The sequence below is a fragment of the Rhopalosiphum padi genome, chromosome 4 (genome assembly GCF_020882245.1).
Source record: "Rhopalosiphum padi isolate XX-2018 chromosome 4, ASM2088224v1, whole genome shotgun sequence".
NCBI lineage: Eukaryota > Metazoa > Arthropoda > Insecta > Hemiptera > Aphididae > Rhopalosiphum > Rhopalosiphum padi.
In genome coordinates this window covers 53,537,889-53,559,312 of record NC_083600.1, presented here as the reverse complement: position 1 = coordinate 53,559,312, position 21,424 = coordinate 53,537,889, and the positions used below count along the sequence as shown (strand labels likewise).

The following is a 21,424-nucleotide window of genomic DNA, read 5'->3' as shown; positions in this document are numbered from 1 at the left end:
GGTTGTAATTTAATGATTTGGTTGTAAGAAATGTTATCGGACATTCATTATCAGTTAATTTTTTGATTGGCTGCGTTTAGTTGTGTAAATTTCATGGATGCTTCCAGTGCCCGCCCTGAATGACATATCAAAAAAGCTGTATTCCCTGATCGTATACAATTCATTTGTTAATTTGTTATTTTATTTACGATTTTCACTAAAGTTTTTATCAAAGTATTAAATCGTCCGCGTTCTGCTCGATTCGACGATTCATTACAAGAGAAATCTGACCGTGAATAATTTAAAATCGTTTTTGGACTCATTGAATTGGTGAGTCTTCATCTATCGGATAGATTCTATCTCGTCAGCGACTGGTTAATAATATGTCTTCAATTCTTTGTTTTTGTAGAACAATCAATCCCCAGGTCCCATCGAACGACCACAATATGACGTCTTCCTTTGACGAGATCAAAAACTTGTACCAGACTTTGAAGACAGAATGGAATAAAAAGAAACCAGATTTTAAACAATGCAATAATATATTGTTACAAATCAAGGTGAGAATAATTGAATTGGAGAGTATTGGTCTCGATAAGTAAAGGGTTTTTTTTTCAAAATAATTTATGTTTTGTGATATGTTGATACTTGCAAGTCCTTTGTGTATATTTTATTCGTATTAATATTAAGTTTGATAAATAACACAATGGTTGATATATTTTTTTAATTTATGCAATCAGGTTCTTTACAAATTTTACATTATCTTGTATTTTTTTTTATTGTGAATCAATAACTAAAAAATATTAATATAGGTACATAAAATTTCTATACTTAATGGTAAATATTGAATTACATTTTTTCAGTTTAAATATTTACTTAAATATTAAATTATAATAATAATAATAATAAAAAAATATAACGTGAATACGTTTACTCTTTAAAATACATTAAGTATAGATGAATAAACATAAGAATTAACTCTAGAATAAAAACAAAATTAATAAACAGTTTTGCATTTTATTTGGAAAAAACATAATTAAGCGCGCCTGATAAAATCCTATTTGGAACAAGGTAAAATTTACTTATAATTGTATACACCTGATAAAATAAATAAAATAAAAATATTAGTATTAATATGATATTTTTGTAACATCTTCATTTATTACTTATTTAATATTTTATTCTTTAATAAAACTGGACATTTATATATTATACTAATATACATACTAAATTCCACTTGCTATTGCTCCCCCTGCAGACGCCCTTGAACATATTTATATACAATATCTGATGACTGATATCATAGTTAGTGATTAGTGATATGTCTTTTTTATTTAACATAAAAATAATGATTTTTCATCGAATATATATTTTATTATAAGGCTATACATTTTAAACTTTATCTAAAAAATATAAATTGTAATAATGAGCATGACTAATTAGGTAATTGATTCTAATTTATAGGTTGGAATGACAAAACATACCTTTTTACCGACTTCTAATGTGGAAGCTTCTCAAAAAGAATACCTTATAGCTAGTGAGTATATATTATAATTTTTAGATTTTGAACAATAATCAGTAGGCATTTGGCATTGCAATAATTTACTTTTGGTAAATATTTTTGTACTAATTAACAGCCATTGTACAAACTACAATTTAACAAATATGATATATACTTTGTTTTTAAACAAAAACAACATAATAAAGAAATTAACTTTTCTTATAAAACAACTGTCAACTTTTAATTGAAAAGTTAATTTCTTTTGATTCTCATTGCATTTAAAACATTTAAAAATTATTTTTTTTATGCATTTAAAGTTTCATTAACAACCAAATGTATCTAATAATTAATTCTATGACTTAACTCCATTTAAAAGTTTTAGCTAAGTATGTAAAATCATACAACTTGGTTAATTCTCTCTTTAATTAAGTTTGATTTAGTATGACGGTATGCCAGATTATAACTAGTTATATTGTATATTTACAGGAGACATTTTAGAAGTTGGAGTACAATGCAGTATTGCCATGCATGATATTCCATCTTTTGAACGGTACATGGCACAACTCAAGTGTTATTATTTAGACTACAGGTAAGCAATATTTGACAAAATAATATTAAATAAAACTTCTCTTTTAATTTTTTAATTTTTTTTTTTACCAAGGGACAAATTACCAGAGTCTGCTAACCAATATCATTTATTAGGTTTGAACTTATTATTCTTATTGTCTCAAAATCGAGTAGCTGAATTTCATACAGAATTGGAGCTTCTCCCATATGATATTGTACAAACCAATACATATATTAAGCATCCAGTTGCCTTAGAACAATATTTGATGGAAGGCAGCTATAACAAGGTAATTCAAATTATTAAATTAATACCAGTTGTGTTGGATATTAATGTATAACCGAGTTCATTTTTTAGATATTTCAAGCAAAGAGCAATGTGCCATCTGATACATATAATTTTTTTATGAACATTTTGTCAAACACTCTCCGAAATGAAATTGCCGAATGCTTACAAAAAGCATACAAAAAAGTGTCTATAAATTCTGCTACAAAAATGTTGAACTTCAACAGTACAAATGAAACTAATGATTTTGCTAACAAGGTAATTTCAAATATTACGAATTATTTATATGCTATAGGTATATATATAAAAACAAAATTATTTTTATTATTCAGAAAAAGTGGATTTTGGGTCAAGATGGTTACTATGTATTCCATCTCGAAGAAGAGAAGAAAGCAGTAGAACCTTTGCCTGCATTACAGATTGCTGATTATGCTATTCACTATGCTAAAGAGTTAGAAACTATAGTTTAATAAATTAAATTACTATACATGGATTTTTTTTTATTGATTATTTGAAATTAAATAAAGTTAAGAAATATCAAATTGCTTAATACTAATATAATAGTTTGAAATTTTTTTTTCAAATTATTTTGTATATAAATGATTAAATATAAAAATAATTTGTAACACCATATCATACTTTTGGTAATTATATGGAAAACAATGAAGAAAAACATTATTTGTATTCATTTTTAAGACTGTATTATATAACCTGTTCTAATGAATTAATTACAAATATTATGTTTTGGTAAAATTATAATCTTTCCATATTTCTAAAAATTTGGTAGTTTTCTGTAACTGCTCTTCAATTGGTTCTTTTTGCTTTTTTCGCCATGTACTGTGATCTAAATCCATCATGCCACCTATGATTTCCTATATGTATATAAAGATAAAATTTCAATATCAAACATTTTAAACTAAAACCATTCAAAATATTGTGCAATTATTAATTTTTATTGATAATAAACAAGTCACAAAAACTAATATCTGAAAATAAAGTTTTAAGGGAAAAAAGTCTCAGAAAAATATTTTAGTTTTACGCAGAATCCAAAAATTTAAATATTTTCTGGATAATATAAATTTGAGTAATAAATATGTTAATTAAATTATAGTTAATATTAATTTCTATGAATATATTCCTTTGTAACAATATCTTTCAATAATTATTAAAGTTCAGTTGGATATGTTTATCTATAGCTATTTCATATTTGATAATGAATTATGATTATAACTAATAATTAGTATCTAATTTTTTATATTTTACAATTATTATTTTAAAGAATTATGTTGTTTAGACTTTTTTTCCAGACATTTTATTCCTTGATACTTGTTCTATTTCTCTTTTAGAAAGACTTATCAGTTTACCTCGGCAAAGTTGTTTGGGAAAATTTTTTCATCTTCAATGACATGAGCATATCCACCTTGCATTCCAAAATCAACAGCGAAATAGGGTAAACTTTTGGGAACAGCTCTACGTACATCTTTACTACTTAAGTCCACGACTTTTTGGTTAATAGCCCATTCCGTCTCACATTCTAAGATGGCTTTTTTAAAATATATAGGAGCAGTGTCACCAATTTCAATTGGCACAGGCACACAGTTCCATACCATATGAGGCATATTGTTCAGTCTCATTGCACTTTCAAAAAATATTACGTCTTCATCTTGATCTTTAAACATGGTAGTTAACACTTTTCGAAATACCTAATATTATAATGTTTTGTTATTATAAAAGAATAATTTAACACTTCATTAACAAATATGGTTAATAAGGTTCTACCTGCATTTCAGTCCAAACATCTTCGTCAATATCAGTTGCACATGCATAGTGGTATATTGGTACAATCAAACAATGTCCTTCAGTCAAGGATTTGTAATTTGGCAAGCACAGATAACACTAGTAACATACAAATTAAAAATCCATGATCAATATTAAAATTAAAAAAATATTGTAAATAAGTGTACCTTTTCTCCTTTAGCAATAAATAAGTGTTTCAACATTTCTTCACTATCAAAGCAGTAACGACAAGAGTTTAAAATTTTTTCTGTACGTTTATGTTCACCAATAGCTCTTTTAATTTCTTTCTCAGATGCCTTGGCAGATCGTTTTTCTGATGCACGATCTACAAATACATCATCTTCATCATCTCTAGAGTTGACCTAAAAATTAATGTCCATAATTATAATTAAATCATGTTTTACATGATTATATGTTATCTAATTAACAATTGGCAAATAATTAATTTATTCATTTTTCATTTGGTTTATTTTAATAGCAATTTAAATATTAAAATATTAACCTTTCTCGATAGATTAACAAACTCCATATTACTATCTTCTGCTGTACTAGTCATTTCTTTTTCAAACTGAAATAATATATATAATAAAAGTTATAAATAAAGCTTTTTTACAGTTTTTTATTTTGTTAAAAACTTACCATAGATTTTAATGAATATTTATCATCATCATCAAAGTATCTTACTCTTTTACCATCTTCATGTGTCAATACTTTTTCTCGTTTTTTCCTTTTACCATCATTTTTATCAACTTGTGCTTGTTTAACAGGATAACTATAGCCTTTAGATGAAGTCCTAGTAAGTAATACAAATTCTTCTTTTTGTTTTGTTTTATTTGTAGTGTAATTTTGTTTTGAAGCATAGTCTCGTGCTGAATCCAACTTTTGCTTAAGTTCTTCAGCCAATTTCTATAAATAAAAAGTATAATTGAAAGTTCAAAGTATATCATGTAATTACAAGAAATATAATAATATATTTTAGATATGTACTTTGAAAAAAAATCTATAATATATTAGTCTTCTAAAATCAATTTTTTTTTTTTAGAAAATACTTTAATTACCATATTTCCCATTATTTCTGCTTTTATTTGTTTAGCAGCAAGTGCATTTAATTCTGATTCGGTTAAAGGTTTTTCAACAGCTTCTTTGTGTTCTTGAGTTTCGTCATTATAATCTGATTTTTTAGGCAAAGTTTTTCCTTCATATTTGTCATCATCAGATGAGTATTTTTCTTCGTTTTCAGAGTCTTTGTCATGTTTACTTTTGCTATCTCTTTTGTGGTCGTATTCTCTTGAATTTTTTTTTTTGATACTTTTTCTTTCATCTTCGTGTTCTCTGTAACGTTTATCTCTTTCTCCTTTACTTTCATTATCATATTCTTTATGTTGCCTATTTCTTCCATGGTCATGATCTCTATGTCGTCTATCTCTTTCTTCTTTTTTTTCATCAAATTCTCTATGATATTTACTTCTTTCTTCTTTTCTTTCATCAAATTCTCTATGCCGTTTATATCTTTCTTCATTATCTTGTTTTGAAGCAGTATATTTACTATCATTTACATTATCTCTACGATCGTGTTTTTTCCAAGATTGGCGACTATAAGAAGGTTTTGAATAATTAGAATGCTGATGGATTTTATATTGATGATCATCGTCATCATCCATTTTAGGTTTAAGGAAACCTTTGTGGCTACTTAATGGTTTTGGCGGTGGAAGACCCGTTCCTCCATTTTTCCAGTATGGATTTAATTCTCGTTCTGATTGACCTGGCTAAAACAAATATTAATAAAATCATTTTAGGTATAATAACAAATATAAATATTGAAAATGATAATTACTTGAATCATTCTTGCTTTAGCTTCTTCCTGCTCTCTGCTCTTTGTACTGATTTTTTTTTCAATTTCTGAAGATGTATTACACACAAAATCCATCCAATTATCAGGTTCATCTTTTGATGTAGCAAATGATGTGGAAGTAGACGATGGATCTTTCTGGCATTTCTCAACCCATTGATCATCATTTGATGTTGAACTACTGGATGACGAAGATCTCTAAATAGAATAAAACATGTTAATATGATCAAATGCTATTTGTTGAATCGATTCTAATTATCATTACAATAATTAGGTACTCACATGTTTTTTTTTTTTGTGAGATGATTTTTTGTGTTCCTTTTTATGCGATTTTTTCCCCATCCTGAAGATTGGTGGCTACCAAAATATCGGAGTTTATTTCTAACAACTCCCGGCGTCTATTTTCTTGTCGTTCAATGTCCTTTACGACACCTTCGTGCAACTTAATCAAATCGTCTTGTTGTTGGTAGTGTACAAATCCAATAATACCCGCAGACGCGAAACAAGATAGTCCAAATACTATTTTAGATGTCGTTGACATATTAATACGGATTTAATGAATATAAATTTTTAACGGGCTTTAAGACTTAACTTCTAGGATAGAATAATAGGCATCTATTCTGTGGTTCCAATTATTGGCAACCACATCCAGATTGACAACAATATTGAATAATCCAACACTCGTTGAAACTTATAAACGATTGTGGTTTGTTTTTATCATGATAACGGATATCTATAACATTATCATAAAAAATAATAAATAATAATATATTTCCACAGAATATAATATGATGTAACAAATAATTGTAAATTGTAATACCGTATAGATATTTGAAATGTTTATATTAAAATGTTAATATAATTTTTTTTGAGCTATTTATAGACATTAAATTTGTTTAGTATTTTATATAAGACAATTTAAGCTTGGTTAAAAACTTCATAATTTAATACAAGGTTCCAATAGTTTTATTAAAGTTTTGATGACAAGATCGAAGAGTTTTTATGAGCGTTTTATATTAATTACGTATTTACGTTTAACTAGGATAAAAATATCATAATTTCTCATAAAATTACTGGGTAGTGGGTACCTACTTTTTTAACTGTAATTAACAAAGTATACATTTTTGAAACATTCCAATGTTATTTAAATCATTATTTTCTATACCCAATGACTTTTTCAAAATATTTAAATTAATTTTAAACTATTTATAGCCATTTTAAATGATCTAATTCTTTTTGGTATTGATAAAAATATTTAAGCTCGTTCAAAAAACTTGAAAATGTTAAACAAGATCATCAGTTGTTCTTTAAAAAATAATAAAAATACATATTATGTAAAAATATTTGCGAGCGTAAGAAGTTCATATTTTGAATGTATTTTTGTTTAGATAATTATCTAAATAAAGAATATCAATTTTAGTTCATTATTATAATTCAAGGATATTCGTAGCTTTGTAGAGCTTAACATTTTTGTAGAATATAGATAGCTATATATTTTAATAATATACTGAATGTAATAACATGTAATACAAAAATGTGCAATACTTTTAGTAAAAATGAATTCAACCGGCTGTATATTTTATAGTAGGTAAGAGGGTAACATAAGTTATTTTAGTAATAAAATAAAATGTATACATGGTAATATTCATAGCCTCATAGGCCAGCCTGGTAAACCATATTGAGTCTCCACTCAGAATCTTTTTTCATATGCAATGATTAATCATTGAATTCATGTTTAATATATTCATTAGTCCATTAGTTGCTTATTTAATTACGAGGTACTCTCTAGTCTCTAAACTGACAATACAGAGTTTGGTGCGGTACAGCATAACGGAGTAGGTATTTAGGAAATTTTAATTTAGGGGTCCACTAGGTCTAGTTAATTTAATTAAAATAGCGCTGTAGTGAGCAGTACTCACTTTTTTTTAATTGCCTAGTCTAAAATGTATTTACCGTTACCATTTTTGTATTCATATGGCTCAACCTGAAAATTATACTAATATTAATAATTAATAACTAGTGCTTGACACAGAAAAAAAGTAGTAGAGGTACTCTAGCTAGTTTTAAAAAAGTAGCGTCCCTAGCATAGGCGAAGCTTGAAAAATTTAGTTGGGTGGCTTAAGCCTCAGATTACTTGATGAAAAGAATTATTAATAACTTCCTATTTAGTTAATTTTGGTAATGTATTATAAAAACAAAAAAATAAAATTCAGTTAGCGTGCGGCAACTAATTAATACAAATATGGACAAAATAAACTAAAATTTATTAATGTATTGAATAATACTGCAATATTTCTACAAATACAAAAATAAAAAGTAAAATAAAAAAAACTGATGTAGAAGAAATAACTAACTGTTCTATTAAATATTTTAAATTGTAGGTAAAAAAAAAATTAGTGTTGTTATGCCATTTGATACAAAAGTAGGGTATATATTTGAGTGGAGCTAATCAGAAAAGAGTGGGGCTTAGCCCCCAAAGCCCCTAGAGTTTTAATACAACTCAAATAACAATGGAGGGTTCATCCTGGTAAGAAGGGGAACGCTAAAATATTAGTTGAGATACTCTGCCCCAAGCCAAGCACTGCTATAATTAAAATAATAACTATTAAATAAATACATATTCAAGGGGTTAATATTTTAATTTATTTAACTGATATTAAATATTTCAAATAAATATTAAATGGTTAAAATATGATTTTTTTTAAAACTTTTTTTCAACAGCTATAACATTTCTGTTATACTCTTTTTCTAAATAATGTTTAATTTAAATAAAAAATGAGTTTTGTATGGGTTTACTCTTCTAAATTATTGCTTATATTTTTTGTATTTCAAAATATAATATGTATGTTATATTGTGCAATAATCATTAACAATAATAAAAATAAATTAAGCTTTTGAGGGAAATCATAAATTTAAAAAAATAAACAATTATATTTACATAATTACATTAAACTTTATATTCTTTATAATTTCTTTAGAACATCGTTGAATATAAAATTAAAAATAAATCACAGTGTATAAAATTCCATTAAAATCATATAAATGAGCTGGCATATAAAAAAGTGATTTTTAATGGTTAAATACCAAAAGGTTGTAGAAAAGTAATATACATAATTATTGATAAAATTTTAAAATAGGAAAAAAAAACAATCAAATAATTTAAACAGTTAATAGTAATAAAAGATCTTAAACATAATAATAATTAATAATAAATAGTAAAAAAGTAGTTTTTCAATTATTTTATAATGTTCAACATTTTGCAGACCTGAGTTGTAGCAAAGAGATCAGATTCAAAACATTTTTGGCACTTAGAGCCAATGTACCACGTAGGCCGTGTTGATGGCAATACCATTAATTTCTTGTCTATTTTGTGTGTTTTGTATCTCCTGTTCAGTGAATCCATCATATATTTAAAGTCTCCAGTTGGATTGCTTTTAAAATACTAAAACAAAAAAAAAAACAAAATTACTAGCTGTTGTATTACCCGAATAAACTTTAATAAAAAATAAACTGTAAGACAACTTATAAACTTGCTAAAGAATGTTAAAATATTTATCAGTTTTTATTTACAAAACTTTAATTTAATTAAATGATGCTCAGTCATATAATACAAAGTAATAATTTTCAAACACCACATTTAAAAGAAATTTATTACAAACATATTTTTGATGAGTATAAAAACGCTTAAACACCGATGTAGATGTTATTTTTAAATTTAATATGCAATCAAAGTATTTTCCCTAACACATCTGTGTTTGTATGTTTATTAATTGTATAATTGTTTACTCGTTTTTTTTCAGGGTCTTGCAGAGCTATCCATATGAATGTAGCTATTAAACAGAACAGTTTATTTGCTGAACCGAATTTGCCACAACTCATCTTCATCATTTTGATAAGTTCTTTGACCATATCAGCATTTACAGTTCTCTGAAACAAACCCGAGAATGGGTGAAATATAATAAATTAAACTTAAAACAAATAAGTAATTTAACTCACTGTCCAAATGATCCATGTCGTTTCGTGGTACCTAAGCAGATTGATGAGTACTCGGATGGCAGGTTCACGGGCCTCGGTGCTCGGTTGTGATTGGTTGGAATACTGTAGGAAATGGAAAATGTAATCTACGATTGCACCATCTGCTGTCTTCATACATAGCTCTTTGGATAATGATGTACAAGTGTCTAAAATACAACAAATCTGGTTTTAATAAGGAAGAAGTCACTACTGTTTAGGAGATAAACACTTACCCAAGTTCCAGAAGACTGTTGCCAGTTCTTTATATGAGTATTCATTTTTTTTTTGCTTGTTTAATATGTCTACCACATCATTGTGTCTCCTGCCCAACGTCTGGGCACTTCTTCTGGGCATTCTGACAGTGTCGCGTCGACATTGGTACTTTTTTCGAACACAGTATCCTCTCCAAAGGGCCTAATAAGAACCAAGGTAAACTTAGAATCATGTAACTTGTTCAAATACATTAAACCTATACACACACATATATATATATACCTGTATTAATGTGATGGCACAAGCACGTTTCTGAGTTATCAATTCGTCTCTGAGCTTGGGAAATCTCTTACGGGTTAAAAATCCTCTAACTGCTGCTTGTATTTTAGTTGCAGCCTTGTACTTCTCCTGTACGTAAATATGTAATATAACAACATGAAATGATATAACGAAATAAGAATAAACACAGTACCTGTTTAGAGTCAGCCTCGAGCTTCCGTTCGGCCTCCAGACGGTGCTTGAGCTCCGGCCACCGGCGGCGGATCAAGCATCCCCGGATATATGCCTGCAACAAGACCACCGACCGGAGTGCTCTGCAGTCTCTGTACCATCTCTGCAACACGATCGCACACCGTCTCAGACGGAGGTACTCGGCACGGTCATGTCTTCCAGCGACCACGGCCCTGTACCGAGTCTGCACCGCGACCGCAGCGCGTCTCAGGCGCAAGTATTCACAACGTTCATCGGTGGCGGGCAGGCACAGACGCAGGAACTTCTTGACCGTGTTGCTGGACGCGACCAACCGGTTCTGGTGCGCTTGTAAGTCGCGTTTCACGACGGGCCACCGGACGCGCGCCCGACGTCCCCTGACGCAGGCCTGCAGCAAGACCGCGGCGGCGCGGACGCGCAAGTATTCCGTTCGATGACGTCTCGCTGCCCGGTTAGCCCGAAATCGCTGTTGCACCGTAATGGCGGCATCGCGCAGTTTGGCGTACTCGCGGGCCTGTCTGCGGGTCCGGAAACGGCGCTGGACCACGATCGCGGCACGCCGTAGCTCTAAAAACCGTCGTCGATCACCGTCGGCCAACCGCCTCATCAGCGCTCGTTTCACGGTGTCGGCGCACCGGGTCATCAGTAGGCGGCGGCTGGTGAGCTCGGCCATCAGTGTTGGCCACCGATGCCGGCGGAACAAGTGGCCTCGGGCGGCTGCCTGCAGTCCGACGGCCGCCGACCTGAGTCGCGCGTACTGACTACGGTCGCGTCTCGCGTCCCTGTTGGCCCGGAACCGCCGCTGTACTGCCAACACGCTGCGCCTGAGCGATCGGTATGCTTCCCGTTGCGTCCGCATGGCGACGTTGGCCCGATATCGCCTCTGAACGGCCACCGCCGACCGTCTCAGCCGCTCGTAGTGGAGCCGGTCAGGGACGACCGGCAACCGGCGTCGGAGGGCTCGCTTGATCACGTCCGCTGCGCGGGCCCGTTCCGCCCGGTCGGCAACCAGCCGGTCCCGGACATCCGGCCACACGCGCCTGGCCACGTAGGCGCGGTACACTTTTTGGATGATCACCGCCGACCGCTTGACCTTCAAGTACTCCCGGCGGCCCGACCTCATCGCGACCTTTGCCCGAAACGTCCGCTGCACGTACACGGTGGCGTACTGCGACGTCGTGTACCATTCCCGTTGCACCCTCATCAGGTTCTTTGCTCGCCACGTCCGCTGCACGAACAGAGCGGCGGACCTCAGCCCGGCGAACTCGACCCGCTCCCGAGTGGCCGGCAGGTTCCGTCTCAGCGCTCGTTTCACCGTGTCGGCTGCCGCGACGCGCCTCTCCATTTCCGACCGCAACCGGTCTCGCGTCGCCGGCCAACGTTTCTTCGCCACGAAACACCGGAACGTCTTTTGTATCAGCACGGCCGACCGTCGGGCGTTCAAATAGCGTTGTCGGTCTCGTGTCGCCGCCGCGTTGGCCCTGAAACGTCTCTGCACGAACACGGCCGCGTTTTTCAGGGCGGCGTATCGTTCCGTTTGCGATTTCGTCGATTTGTTTGCGACGTACCGACTTTCGGTGTACAGAACGGCACGTTTCAACGTCAAAAACGTCAAGCGGTCTCGTGTCGGCGGTAAGTTTTTCCGCAACGCCCGTTTGATGGTGTTCACCGCGGCGGTCCGTCTCTCGTTTTCCGACACCAAACGGTATCGCACGTCTGGCCAACGTCTCCTCGCCGCGAAACCGCGGAACACTTTTTGCACCGTTAATGCCGACCGTTTGGCTTTTAAATAGTTTTCCCGTTCTCTTTTCATCGCCGCGTTTGCCCTGAACCGTCTCTGTACGCACACGGCCGCACTTTTTAGTGCGGCGTAACGTTTCATTTGCAACTTCGTCGTTTTGTTCGCAACGTACCGACTTTCGGCGTACAACACCGTACGTTTTAACTTCAAATATGCTAAACGGTCTTGTGTCAGCGACAGGTTTTTTCGCAAAAATCGCTTAATCGTATCGACTGCAGCAATTCGTTTCGTTTTTTCCGCAATTAGATTATTCTTGATTTCGGGCCAGTTTTTCCTCAGCATAAACCCTCGAAACGCCTTTTGAATGACTATCGCCGACTGTTTGAATTTCAAATACTTTTGTCGTTCTTTAACCATAGCCATTTTGTTTCTATACTTTTTCTGAACGAACACGACTGTTCTCCTTAAAATTATAAACCGTTTTCGATCGTCTGTCAATAGCTTCAGTTTGTCTTTTAAATAACGTTTGATCGTGGTGGAAGCCGTGTGCAACACATCACGGTTTTTTACCAGTTCAGCTCGCAATTGAGGCCATTTTTTTCTAATCAAATGGCCTCGAACGCGCGCTTGTATATCGGTGGCGGCTATGTGACGTTTGGCAATAGTTTTGGCTCGGATTCTTTTGGATATGACCAGTTTCAGACTGCTATTTCTCCACCAGTTTTGAATTTTTGTCGCAGCGTTATTATACCGTGGGGTTAAATACTTGTAGATAATCTGCCAAAACAACGATAGCATTTTTTCTCTGTGGCCGTTCACGATATCACGGGTGGTTATGTTGCCCTCAATAGATATGTGCTCAGATATTCGGGTGAATGCCAAATTAACATTGTGTATTTTCTGTAACTTTGAAATGGCTGGAAGCCTTAGTTTTTGAGACAATGGATTGCCTTTAAATAAAATTTCCACGACTCTAGTGATTCTAGTGCCATCTCTTAGGTCATTTAGAGATTTAACTGCATAATTTACTTCATCCAAGTGTGTTTGTTTGTGTGCCAAGTTGTAACCAATACTTCGCAGGCGACGTACTATGTCTCCATGTGCAGTTACCATGTCTGCACAAAATCCCATCATTAAGTCATAACTACTCTGTAAATGGAAATAAACATCAACCAGTTTTTGAAATATATTTAAAAAATAATGAAATCACTAACTTTATATGGCGAGTTTGTTTTAAACAAGCACGGATTATGCCTGATTAATTGTTGTTCTTTAGCGCGGTCCAAAAAATATATAAGCATAAACATTTTTCTTAAAATAAATTTTTTCATGGCAGTCTATAGTAAAAAAAAAAAAATTATATTATTAAAAATTAAAACAATTGCTGACATTTTATACACAAATTATTTAATTTCAATTTAAGATAATTGAAAGTTGATTTATTAAAATATGCATAGTAAATAGTTAATAAGTAATAGGACAATTATATATTTAAACAAAATACAATAAATTAACCATTTTGAAATAGAGTGTTAGTCTGTATACTTCTGTAGATCAATTTGTTTAGTTTTATTGATAATCTATATATAGGGTGATTTTTTTTATCATAAAACACTCGTTATTTCAAAAAGTATTCATGTTTTTGAAAACATTTTTTTACCTAGTTTCAAGTTATTAAAAAACAACATTTTTATTAAAAAATTATATTTTTATAAGTGTTTTACTTTTTTGAATGACAACATAGTTTTAATTTCAACAGAATAATTTTCTGAGTATTTTGATACATACAAATCGAATTTAAGAAGAGTAGTTTATGAGTTATAAGTATTTAAAGTTTAGACAAGCGGAGTAGTGGACAAACATTTTGCGGGGTAACCCCGTACCACTCCACTCCGCACATAATAACTTTAAATACTTATAACCCATAAACTACTCGCCCTAAATTCGATTTTTATACTTAGAAAATTATTCTGCTTCGCCCCACACATCTCCCCTGACAACCTTAATTATATTTTAAATACCAATTTTCAACTACACAGATTTTTAAGTTTTTTAATTCTACCTTCATACTAGCCCACAGAATAGATATGTACAATAAATTATAAGCAAAGAACAGTATGATATTATAATTAATTAATAAGCAAACTACAAAAAAAATATACGGGGCCATAGAAGTGGTAGTAGTAAAAATAAATTAATAAACTATTATCAAAAAATTTTGATACTAAAAATTGTAAAATTCGTTATATTATAAATTGAAATCCACATTTTAATAAAAATTATTTTGGACATAATTTTGTGCTGTCCCCCCGTTTCTGTGAAAAAATAAAATTGGGGTACTCAAAAAAAATTAATTAATAGTAGGGGAGCTCTGTCCTTCTGTGCATCCCCCCCCAAATTCAAGCACTGCTTGGTTTTAAGTACAATAGAATTAATAAAATAGAATAGAAGTAACAAATATTTTTTCTTACATTATATGAAGGGAGGTTCATTTGGAGTACAGTCGTCTTGATAAATTTTTGTTTGACATAATCATTATTAAACAGATTTTTACGAACAAACCAGCCAATACCATCTAAATCATTAGATCCAGGCTTCACATGAACAATTTGGCCATATATAGCTTCCAAGCCAATACGAAACCATAATGGATTGTAACATTTTAACAAATCAATAATTTTTTTCTTTAAACCTAAAAAGAAAATAATTCTTGTACTTATTAATTTGTATCATTTAAGTTTAATTTGAAACTTAATAATTATAAATAAATAAATCTCACTCAAGTCCAAATGTATTTGACGGTCATCTCGTAAAGTTATGAGATCTTTTTCAATCGATACAGTTAATTTTGATAGGACAGATGTCACACTTGAAGATGTAATAAGATTTGTTGTGGCTTTGCGCAATGCACTCCATTGTTGTGGTGACTGGCGGTAAATTTGTGCGACAAATAGATCTTTTTGGGTGGCAAATTGCATAGGTTTATTTTTATGACATGTCTTGGATGCTTCTACCCAAGCCATGGCTGCTTCCTCTAACTCATTAGATTGTTCTTCATCTACCAACTTTTCAGTCGGTGTGAGCATTGCATTTAACCAACGAATCATATCAGATTCTTGCCGGTCCAACCATTCTGTTTCATAGTATTCAGACCTAAACAATATACATTAATTTTAAAAAATTTGGACAAGTGGAAACCATTTTGGTATATAGTAAGCAGGGCTAGGATTTATATGCAAAAGCATGTTTTTTTTGCGACTTCTGATTATTGATTTTGTCAATAATGTCTATGAATCACCTTATGATGAGATAAATGGTGGTGTTTTTATTTTGCATGTGTTTGCATATTTTGGATAAAATGCATATTATTGCATAACATTGAATAAAATGATAATATTATTACATATTTCGATTATAAGAATGCGAAAAATGCATGTTGTATATAGTATATTTCGTAATTAATATTTAAAATTTAATATTATTATTTCGTATTTAATTCTAGCCCTGCTGATTAAAGTATAAAGCTTGGTTTTTTTTTTTATCTAACATACATTTTTCAAACATAAAATTCAAAGTATTTCCACTATTGAATGTAAATTATAAATTTTATTTTATTTCTCAATTATATTATATTAAAATAAACAGTCAATCACTGATGTATTGCAATAAATAAATATTTTTTTTTAAAACTATATTTTTGTATTCATCTCATAAAAATTTAAATGAATATTTTTGCATATTTTGGTAAATAAAATGCATACAAATCCTAGTCCTGATAGTAAGTATCGAATGAATGACTGCAATGAATGTGTTAAATTTGAATTAAATGATAATATTGTAAATTAAAAATGTGGTCCAGTCTAAATCACTGAGAAAATTTCATATCACAATGTTTTTTAATTAGTATTATATTAGGTAGATGTAATTTTTCCTTACAATTAATTATAGGTAAATTCAATAAATATTTTCTTGAAACTTAAATAGAGTTTGGTCTATAACAAATGTGCATTCATATTATATTTTATTATCAATAACATAAATCATTTTAAAAAATTTTATTTTTAGCATAACAATCTTGGTGAGAGAATTAATAAAAAGTAATGGTTTTTCTAAACTATTGAACACTATTAATAACATCCAATTGTTTGTTTAAATTTATTATTCCAACGTCTAAACACCCGAAACATGAATAAATGATTTGAGTAATCTGGTGCAAAGCTTTGCTTTAGAGTAAACACCACCATATAGTAAAACAGCGTGAATAGGGTTAATAGTATAATCAGGTAAGTAATAATTTGAAATTAATCTACCAACTATGAAAATGTAATTGCATAACTATAAATAATATATATAAAAGTTTGAGTTCCATGAATACCTAATGCTTTTTAAATGATAACAAAATAATGAACATAAAAATCATCATTTAAACGCGTAATTTTATACAAATTTGAATTTTAAATATCTATAAAAAATAATTATGTTTTTAGTTCCAGTATAAACTATTTATGAGGAATATTACATTACATTTTCAAACCATAGAATAGATATTAGAATTAAAGATTTTATAAGCTATTTACTAGTACATGTAATTTGTTAAATTTGTAAATATTTTAACTTTAAATAATAACAAAAAAAATGTAATACATTTAAACAGAGTTAAGAACAATTTCTATAAGATCTTGAATTAATTTTTCAAAAATTTTGAAACAGCGAATAATTGTTTATTTCAAAAAATAGCTGAATCAAAATACATTGAAAATAAAACCATGTATAGAAAATTATATTATAGATGCTTGGTTAAAATATCAAGTTTCTATGGTTATTTGTTAAAAAATTAAAACAAAATATAGAAATCAATTTGGTTTTTAGTGTAAAATTTTTATTTATTTCTTAATTTTTTTTTTTTTATTCTTGTACACTGGCTGTGACAGCCATTAGTTAAATTTAATAATTTTTTTTGATGAAAAATAATAGATTTTGGTTGGTTCCTGGGTCCAGTACAAATTTTTTTGTTATTTTTCCTGAATATAAAAAACTACTTACTTAATACTTTTAACTAGAACCATACCCAAAGAAAATTAAAGCATTTTTACTGCCCCAAAAGGTGGCACACACAAAAATAAGACTAAATAAATAAACAGTACATAATATCATAATACATATCATAGTAAATTGATGAAAAATAAATACATATAAAATTATAAATTACATGGTATATATGGATAATTGTTGATACAGTATTATAATTACATAAATTTCAGTATTTATAAAAGGATATTTTACATTTTTTTAAATAAAAATTTGATTAAATGCAATTTAATTATGTAAAGAATTGTATGATTGAGTTATAACCGTAATAAATATATTAAACTTGTTTTGTGTTCATTTATCTTCTGTATTCATATTTAAATAAAATTATTAACATATTAGTCAATAAAGAATGAAGTAGTTTAATTAAAACTAGATAAAAATTAAATTAAGTTTTTCTAATTTTGTATACTCTAACATGTTGTGATATTAATGATTTAAGATTTTACTTACATTTTTAAAAATGGATCTTCAGCATTATTGTGATATAAAAGTTGTGGATTCGCTAGGCACTTAAGATATTCATCATACTTATCTAGTTTAGGAGTTTTCAAACGTGTTGTTCGTGGATTTGTACCTACAACAATATTTAAAATTCAATGAGTTTTTATAATACATAGTAAGATAATATTATTCAAGGATAGGCTATAACATAAATCTATCATTTTATAAATTGGATTTTAAGCAAGTACTCACACCCATAATCATTGATCCGTAACCTAAATAATGTATAGCATTTACTTACTGCATTGTTTTACTTTGTTCTTAGATGTCATTGACGTTTTCGGACTACATTTGTAATAAAGAGAGTTTTTAATAGAAAATGATGGTCTTTTCGATTTAGTACCACCCCAAGTAATCACTGTAATGTGAAAAAAACTAATAAAAGATACTTAAATACATTTAATTATTACTATTAATAATTAAGACATATTTATGCTATTTTGTTACTTTACTTGTATGTTGATGAATATTATGTGTAGGCGACATTTCACACTTTTGTATAAAGTCATTAGATTCAACATCCGAAGGAGATGTAGAAGGTCGTGAGTTGACGGTATGTGACCAAACATTTGTACCACCATTAGTTAATTCATCTTCTGGTGATTTTAAAAATTTATTCCAGAGATTCACACATACATTGCTTGACTTTTGGTTTTCTGGAGTATCAATTAAATCTGAAGTGAAACCATCTAGAGGTTTGGATACAAAAGAATTTGATAAAGTAGTAACCAATGGTCCATCAGTGACATCAAAATTATTAATTTGTTTCTTAACGCTGAATGGAGAAAGTAAGTTTTCAGTACTTTTTAATGGTGTTAAATAGAAGTCATTTAATTGAGAATTGTTAATAAAAATTTTGTTTAATGGTTTCTCTAGTGAATCATCACTCATTGGGCTAGAACTATTGTTTAGATTCTTTAAATTAAAATGATTATTAAAAACATGATCTTGACGTTTCTGATCTGGCCGTTTAATACTGCGTTCAGGACTTGTAAGTATTGTGTCTCTACATAATACATTTTTTTTTGAAACTGGAAGATTTTCTTTTTCTCCAACTAAATATGTTTGTCGTCTGATAGGTGGTATTTCTTCACTAATGGGTTCTGGTATATTTACAGGGTTTTTTACTAGAATAATTCTTTCAGTTTTAGAACTTATATGATTTGTCTTTTTTGGCAGTACTTTTTCTTGTTCACGTTTTAATTGTTTTTTAGTTAAATTAGAAATTTTTGTTTTTGAAGTTGTTGAGGTAGCACCCTAGAAATATATTAGACGATAATATGAAAATTAATAATAAACTAAATATATACTAACTGTCATATTTTAATATATTAAATTGGCATACCTTAAACTTTTTATATGAAGGACTATTACAATTTCCTAAAATAACAAAATCATATTTTTTGTTATTATCAACTTGTTCTATTTTAATAAGTTTACGCATATTTCCATACTGAGATGGTTGCCAAGTTATTGATAACTCGCGTTGAGAATTAGGTTCTAATGTGAATTTATAAACATCAAAATAAACACCATCACTCGGAAGAGGTAAAACAAACTGCAATCATTTTTTTTTGTTTATACATAATTATTAGGTAAATAATATTTACAATCATAATCAAGAATACATGGCATATACAATTAGTAGATACCATTATTTTTAAAATAAGTATGGATTTATTAACCTGTCCATGTTTGTCAAGAGGATTGACAACTGTTAAAAATCTCACTGCAATTTCTTTGAGTTTTATGTTATTAAATTCTACTTGAGTTTGCTTTTGAAATGGTGCTAATACCATACGATAGTTTACAATAGAATCTGTAACATCGTATGGCTCTGATTTAATTTTTTCTGGAGGAGAAAATTCAACCTAAAATAATATAAATTTAAAATATATATATATAAGATAAGATAGACACAAATGAATATGATCTAAATTCAAAATCATAATTGACCTATTTTTATTTTTTTTATACATTTTTGTGTCAATAATATATATATATATATATTAAAGAATAGGCATGTTCATAGTTTTAACTCATTTTTAATTGGATTACTTATAATTAGGTATGCATTAACTTTTTTCAAAAATTAATTATGCTATAAATAAAACAGTATTTTCCTACAATTTAAGTTATTTAGGACTAATTCTCATTATAATTAATAATAAGTTAAAGTTAGTTGAAAAAAAAATGAAATGTGATTATTTTCAACTATTATTTTATTTCATGTGAAATATTTATTATGTATATAAAGTCCAGGGTTATGAAAAAAAAATAATTTGTCTAGAGTAGCTTACAGTGAACTTGATATTAAATTGTACCATTTATGAATATTTAAAAGTATTTGAACAGAAAAAAGATTGGATGTTTGAAGTATTGAAACTACTTGTCATGTGACTCCTTTAACTGTTAAATCATAATATTCAATGTATATGGTATTTTTTAATTTAATTAAAAAGTACGTAAACTGATGTTAGTAATCCTAAGGTTAACTTAAAAGTTTATATTAACAATTGTTTTGATTTGAGATAACAATTAATAATTTAATTACAGAAGTTTAACAGGTGCCCCTATATTTGTTATTTTTTTAAATTAAATAATAAAGATAGTAATAACAATAATAATTGAACTCAACTTAATTAACACTTTACAAGGAATATGACTAGTTTTTAAGATGAGATATTATTATCATTATTATATTACAAGTTGGGACTTATTTTTGTTTTATTTAAACAACTGGAAAATGATATTAAATTGTTTTTTTTATTTAAGTCTTAATGAAAAATTTGTTTATAGGAACAGTGAAATACTAAGAGACAGTAAAATACAATAGATACACAACATGATTATACATGTAATACAGAGAAAAACTGGTCAAGATACTTACGACGAACTTGGCCATTATTACTGGCTACTGGAGTGTTAGTAGTTTCACATGACTTTCATATTATATTGATTGTGAATTTAAATTAAAACAAACAAAATATTAAAAATTGAAATCAAACTATTTACAGCGTAGTTGTTCAGGCGACATTGATACTAATAAAACAACGATTAATGATAATATTATATTTTGTATTTAAATAATCGTGAACGATACTCGTTTTGGAGCCGGTCGTAATCGTCATGTGCATGATATTAAATTGTGATAAAATATTAAACGAGTAACGACGGCGTAATAGAAATAATTATGGTAACTGGTTTGCCGCTGCAGATACTACACAAACAGTCTGCAGCATTAGTGCAATGCGCGAACTAGTATTTTTTATTAGTCGTCCGTCACTCAGTCCGGACGGAAATCCGTTAAATTGCTATTAAAAATAAATCGACTTCCAACGCTCGGCCGACAACACTACTTCTCGTTATGGTGAGGGGGGCCGTTAACCGTTATCATGAAAT

General features: G+C 30.0%; 3 protein-coding genes across 4 annotated transcripts; 1 reads left to right on the top strand and 2 right to left on the bottom strand.

Moving 5' to 3' along the window:
- The first annotated feature begins 117 nt into the window (after window positions 1-117).
- LOC132929558 (26S proteasome non-ATPase regulatory subunit 8) lies at window positions 118-2,814 on the top strand. The gene is made up of 7 exons (XM_060994992.1): window positions 118-309; window positions 389-536; window positions 1,441-1,513; window positions 1,964-2,066; window positions 2,139-2,331; window positions 2,400-2,585; window positions 2,660-2,814. The coding sequence occupies exons 2-7, from the start codon at window positions 426-428 to the stop codon at window positions 2,795-2,797; spliced, it is 804 nt and encodes a 267-aa protein (XP_060850975.1). The 5' UTR covers window positions 118-309; window positions 389-425; the 3' UTR covers window positions 2,798-2,814.
- Window positions 2,815-3,002: 188 nt separating this feature from the next.
- LOC132929557 (CWF19-like protein 2) lies at window positions 3,003-6,459 on the bottom strand. The gene is made up of 9 exons (XM_060994991.1): window positions 6,256-6,459; window positions 5,959-6,171; window positions 5,183-5,890; window positions 4,764-5,030; window positions 4,627-4,692; window positions 4,292-4,486; window positions 4,107-4,223; window positions 3,692-4,030; window positions 3,003-3,199 (listed from the first exon to the last, which is right to left on the bottom strand). Exons 1-9 carry the CDS (start codon window positions 6,313-6,315, stop codon window positions 3,065-3,067), a joined length of 2,100 nt encoding a protein of 699 aa, XP_060850974.1. The 5' UTR covers window positions 6,316-6,459; the 3' UTR covers window positions 3,003-3,064.
- A 2,442-nt stretch (window positions 6,460-8,901) lies between these two features.
- On the bottom strand, window positions 8,902-21,422 carry LOC132928474 (abnormal spindle-like microcephaly-associated protein homolog). 2 transcript variants are annotated; one of them, XM_060993168.1, is made up of 15 exons: window positions 20,913-21,418; window positions 19,708-19,893; window positions 19,368-19,580; window positions 18,475-19,279; window positions 18,264-18,380; window positions 17,972-18,095; window positions 15,210-15,583; window positions 14,902-15,122; window positions 13,645-13,767; window positions 10,673-13,579; window positions 10,483-10,608; window positions 10,221-10,401; window positions 9,970-10,154; window positions 9,760-9,900; window positions 8,902-9,415 (listed from the first exon to the last, which is right to left on the bottom strand). In XM_060993168.1, exons 1-15 carry the CDS (start codon window positions 20,925-20,927, stop codon window positions 9,209-9,211), a joined length of 5,925 nt encoding a protein of 1,974 aa, XP_060849151.1. In that variant the 5' UTR covers window positions 20,928-21,418; the 3' UTR covers window positions 8,902-9,208. The 2 variants fall into 2 exon arrangements, 1 of the variants encoding a protein (XP_060849151.1); XR_009662026.1 differs by lacking the exon at window positions 8,902-9,415 and having other exon boundaries at window positions 9,970-10,170; window positions 20,913-21,422.
- Between the last annotated feature and the right edge of the window lie 2 nt (window positions 21,423-21,424).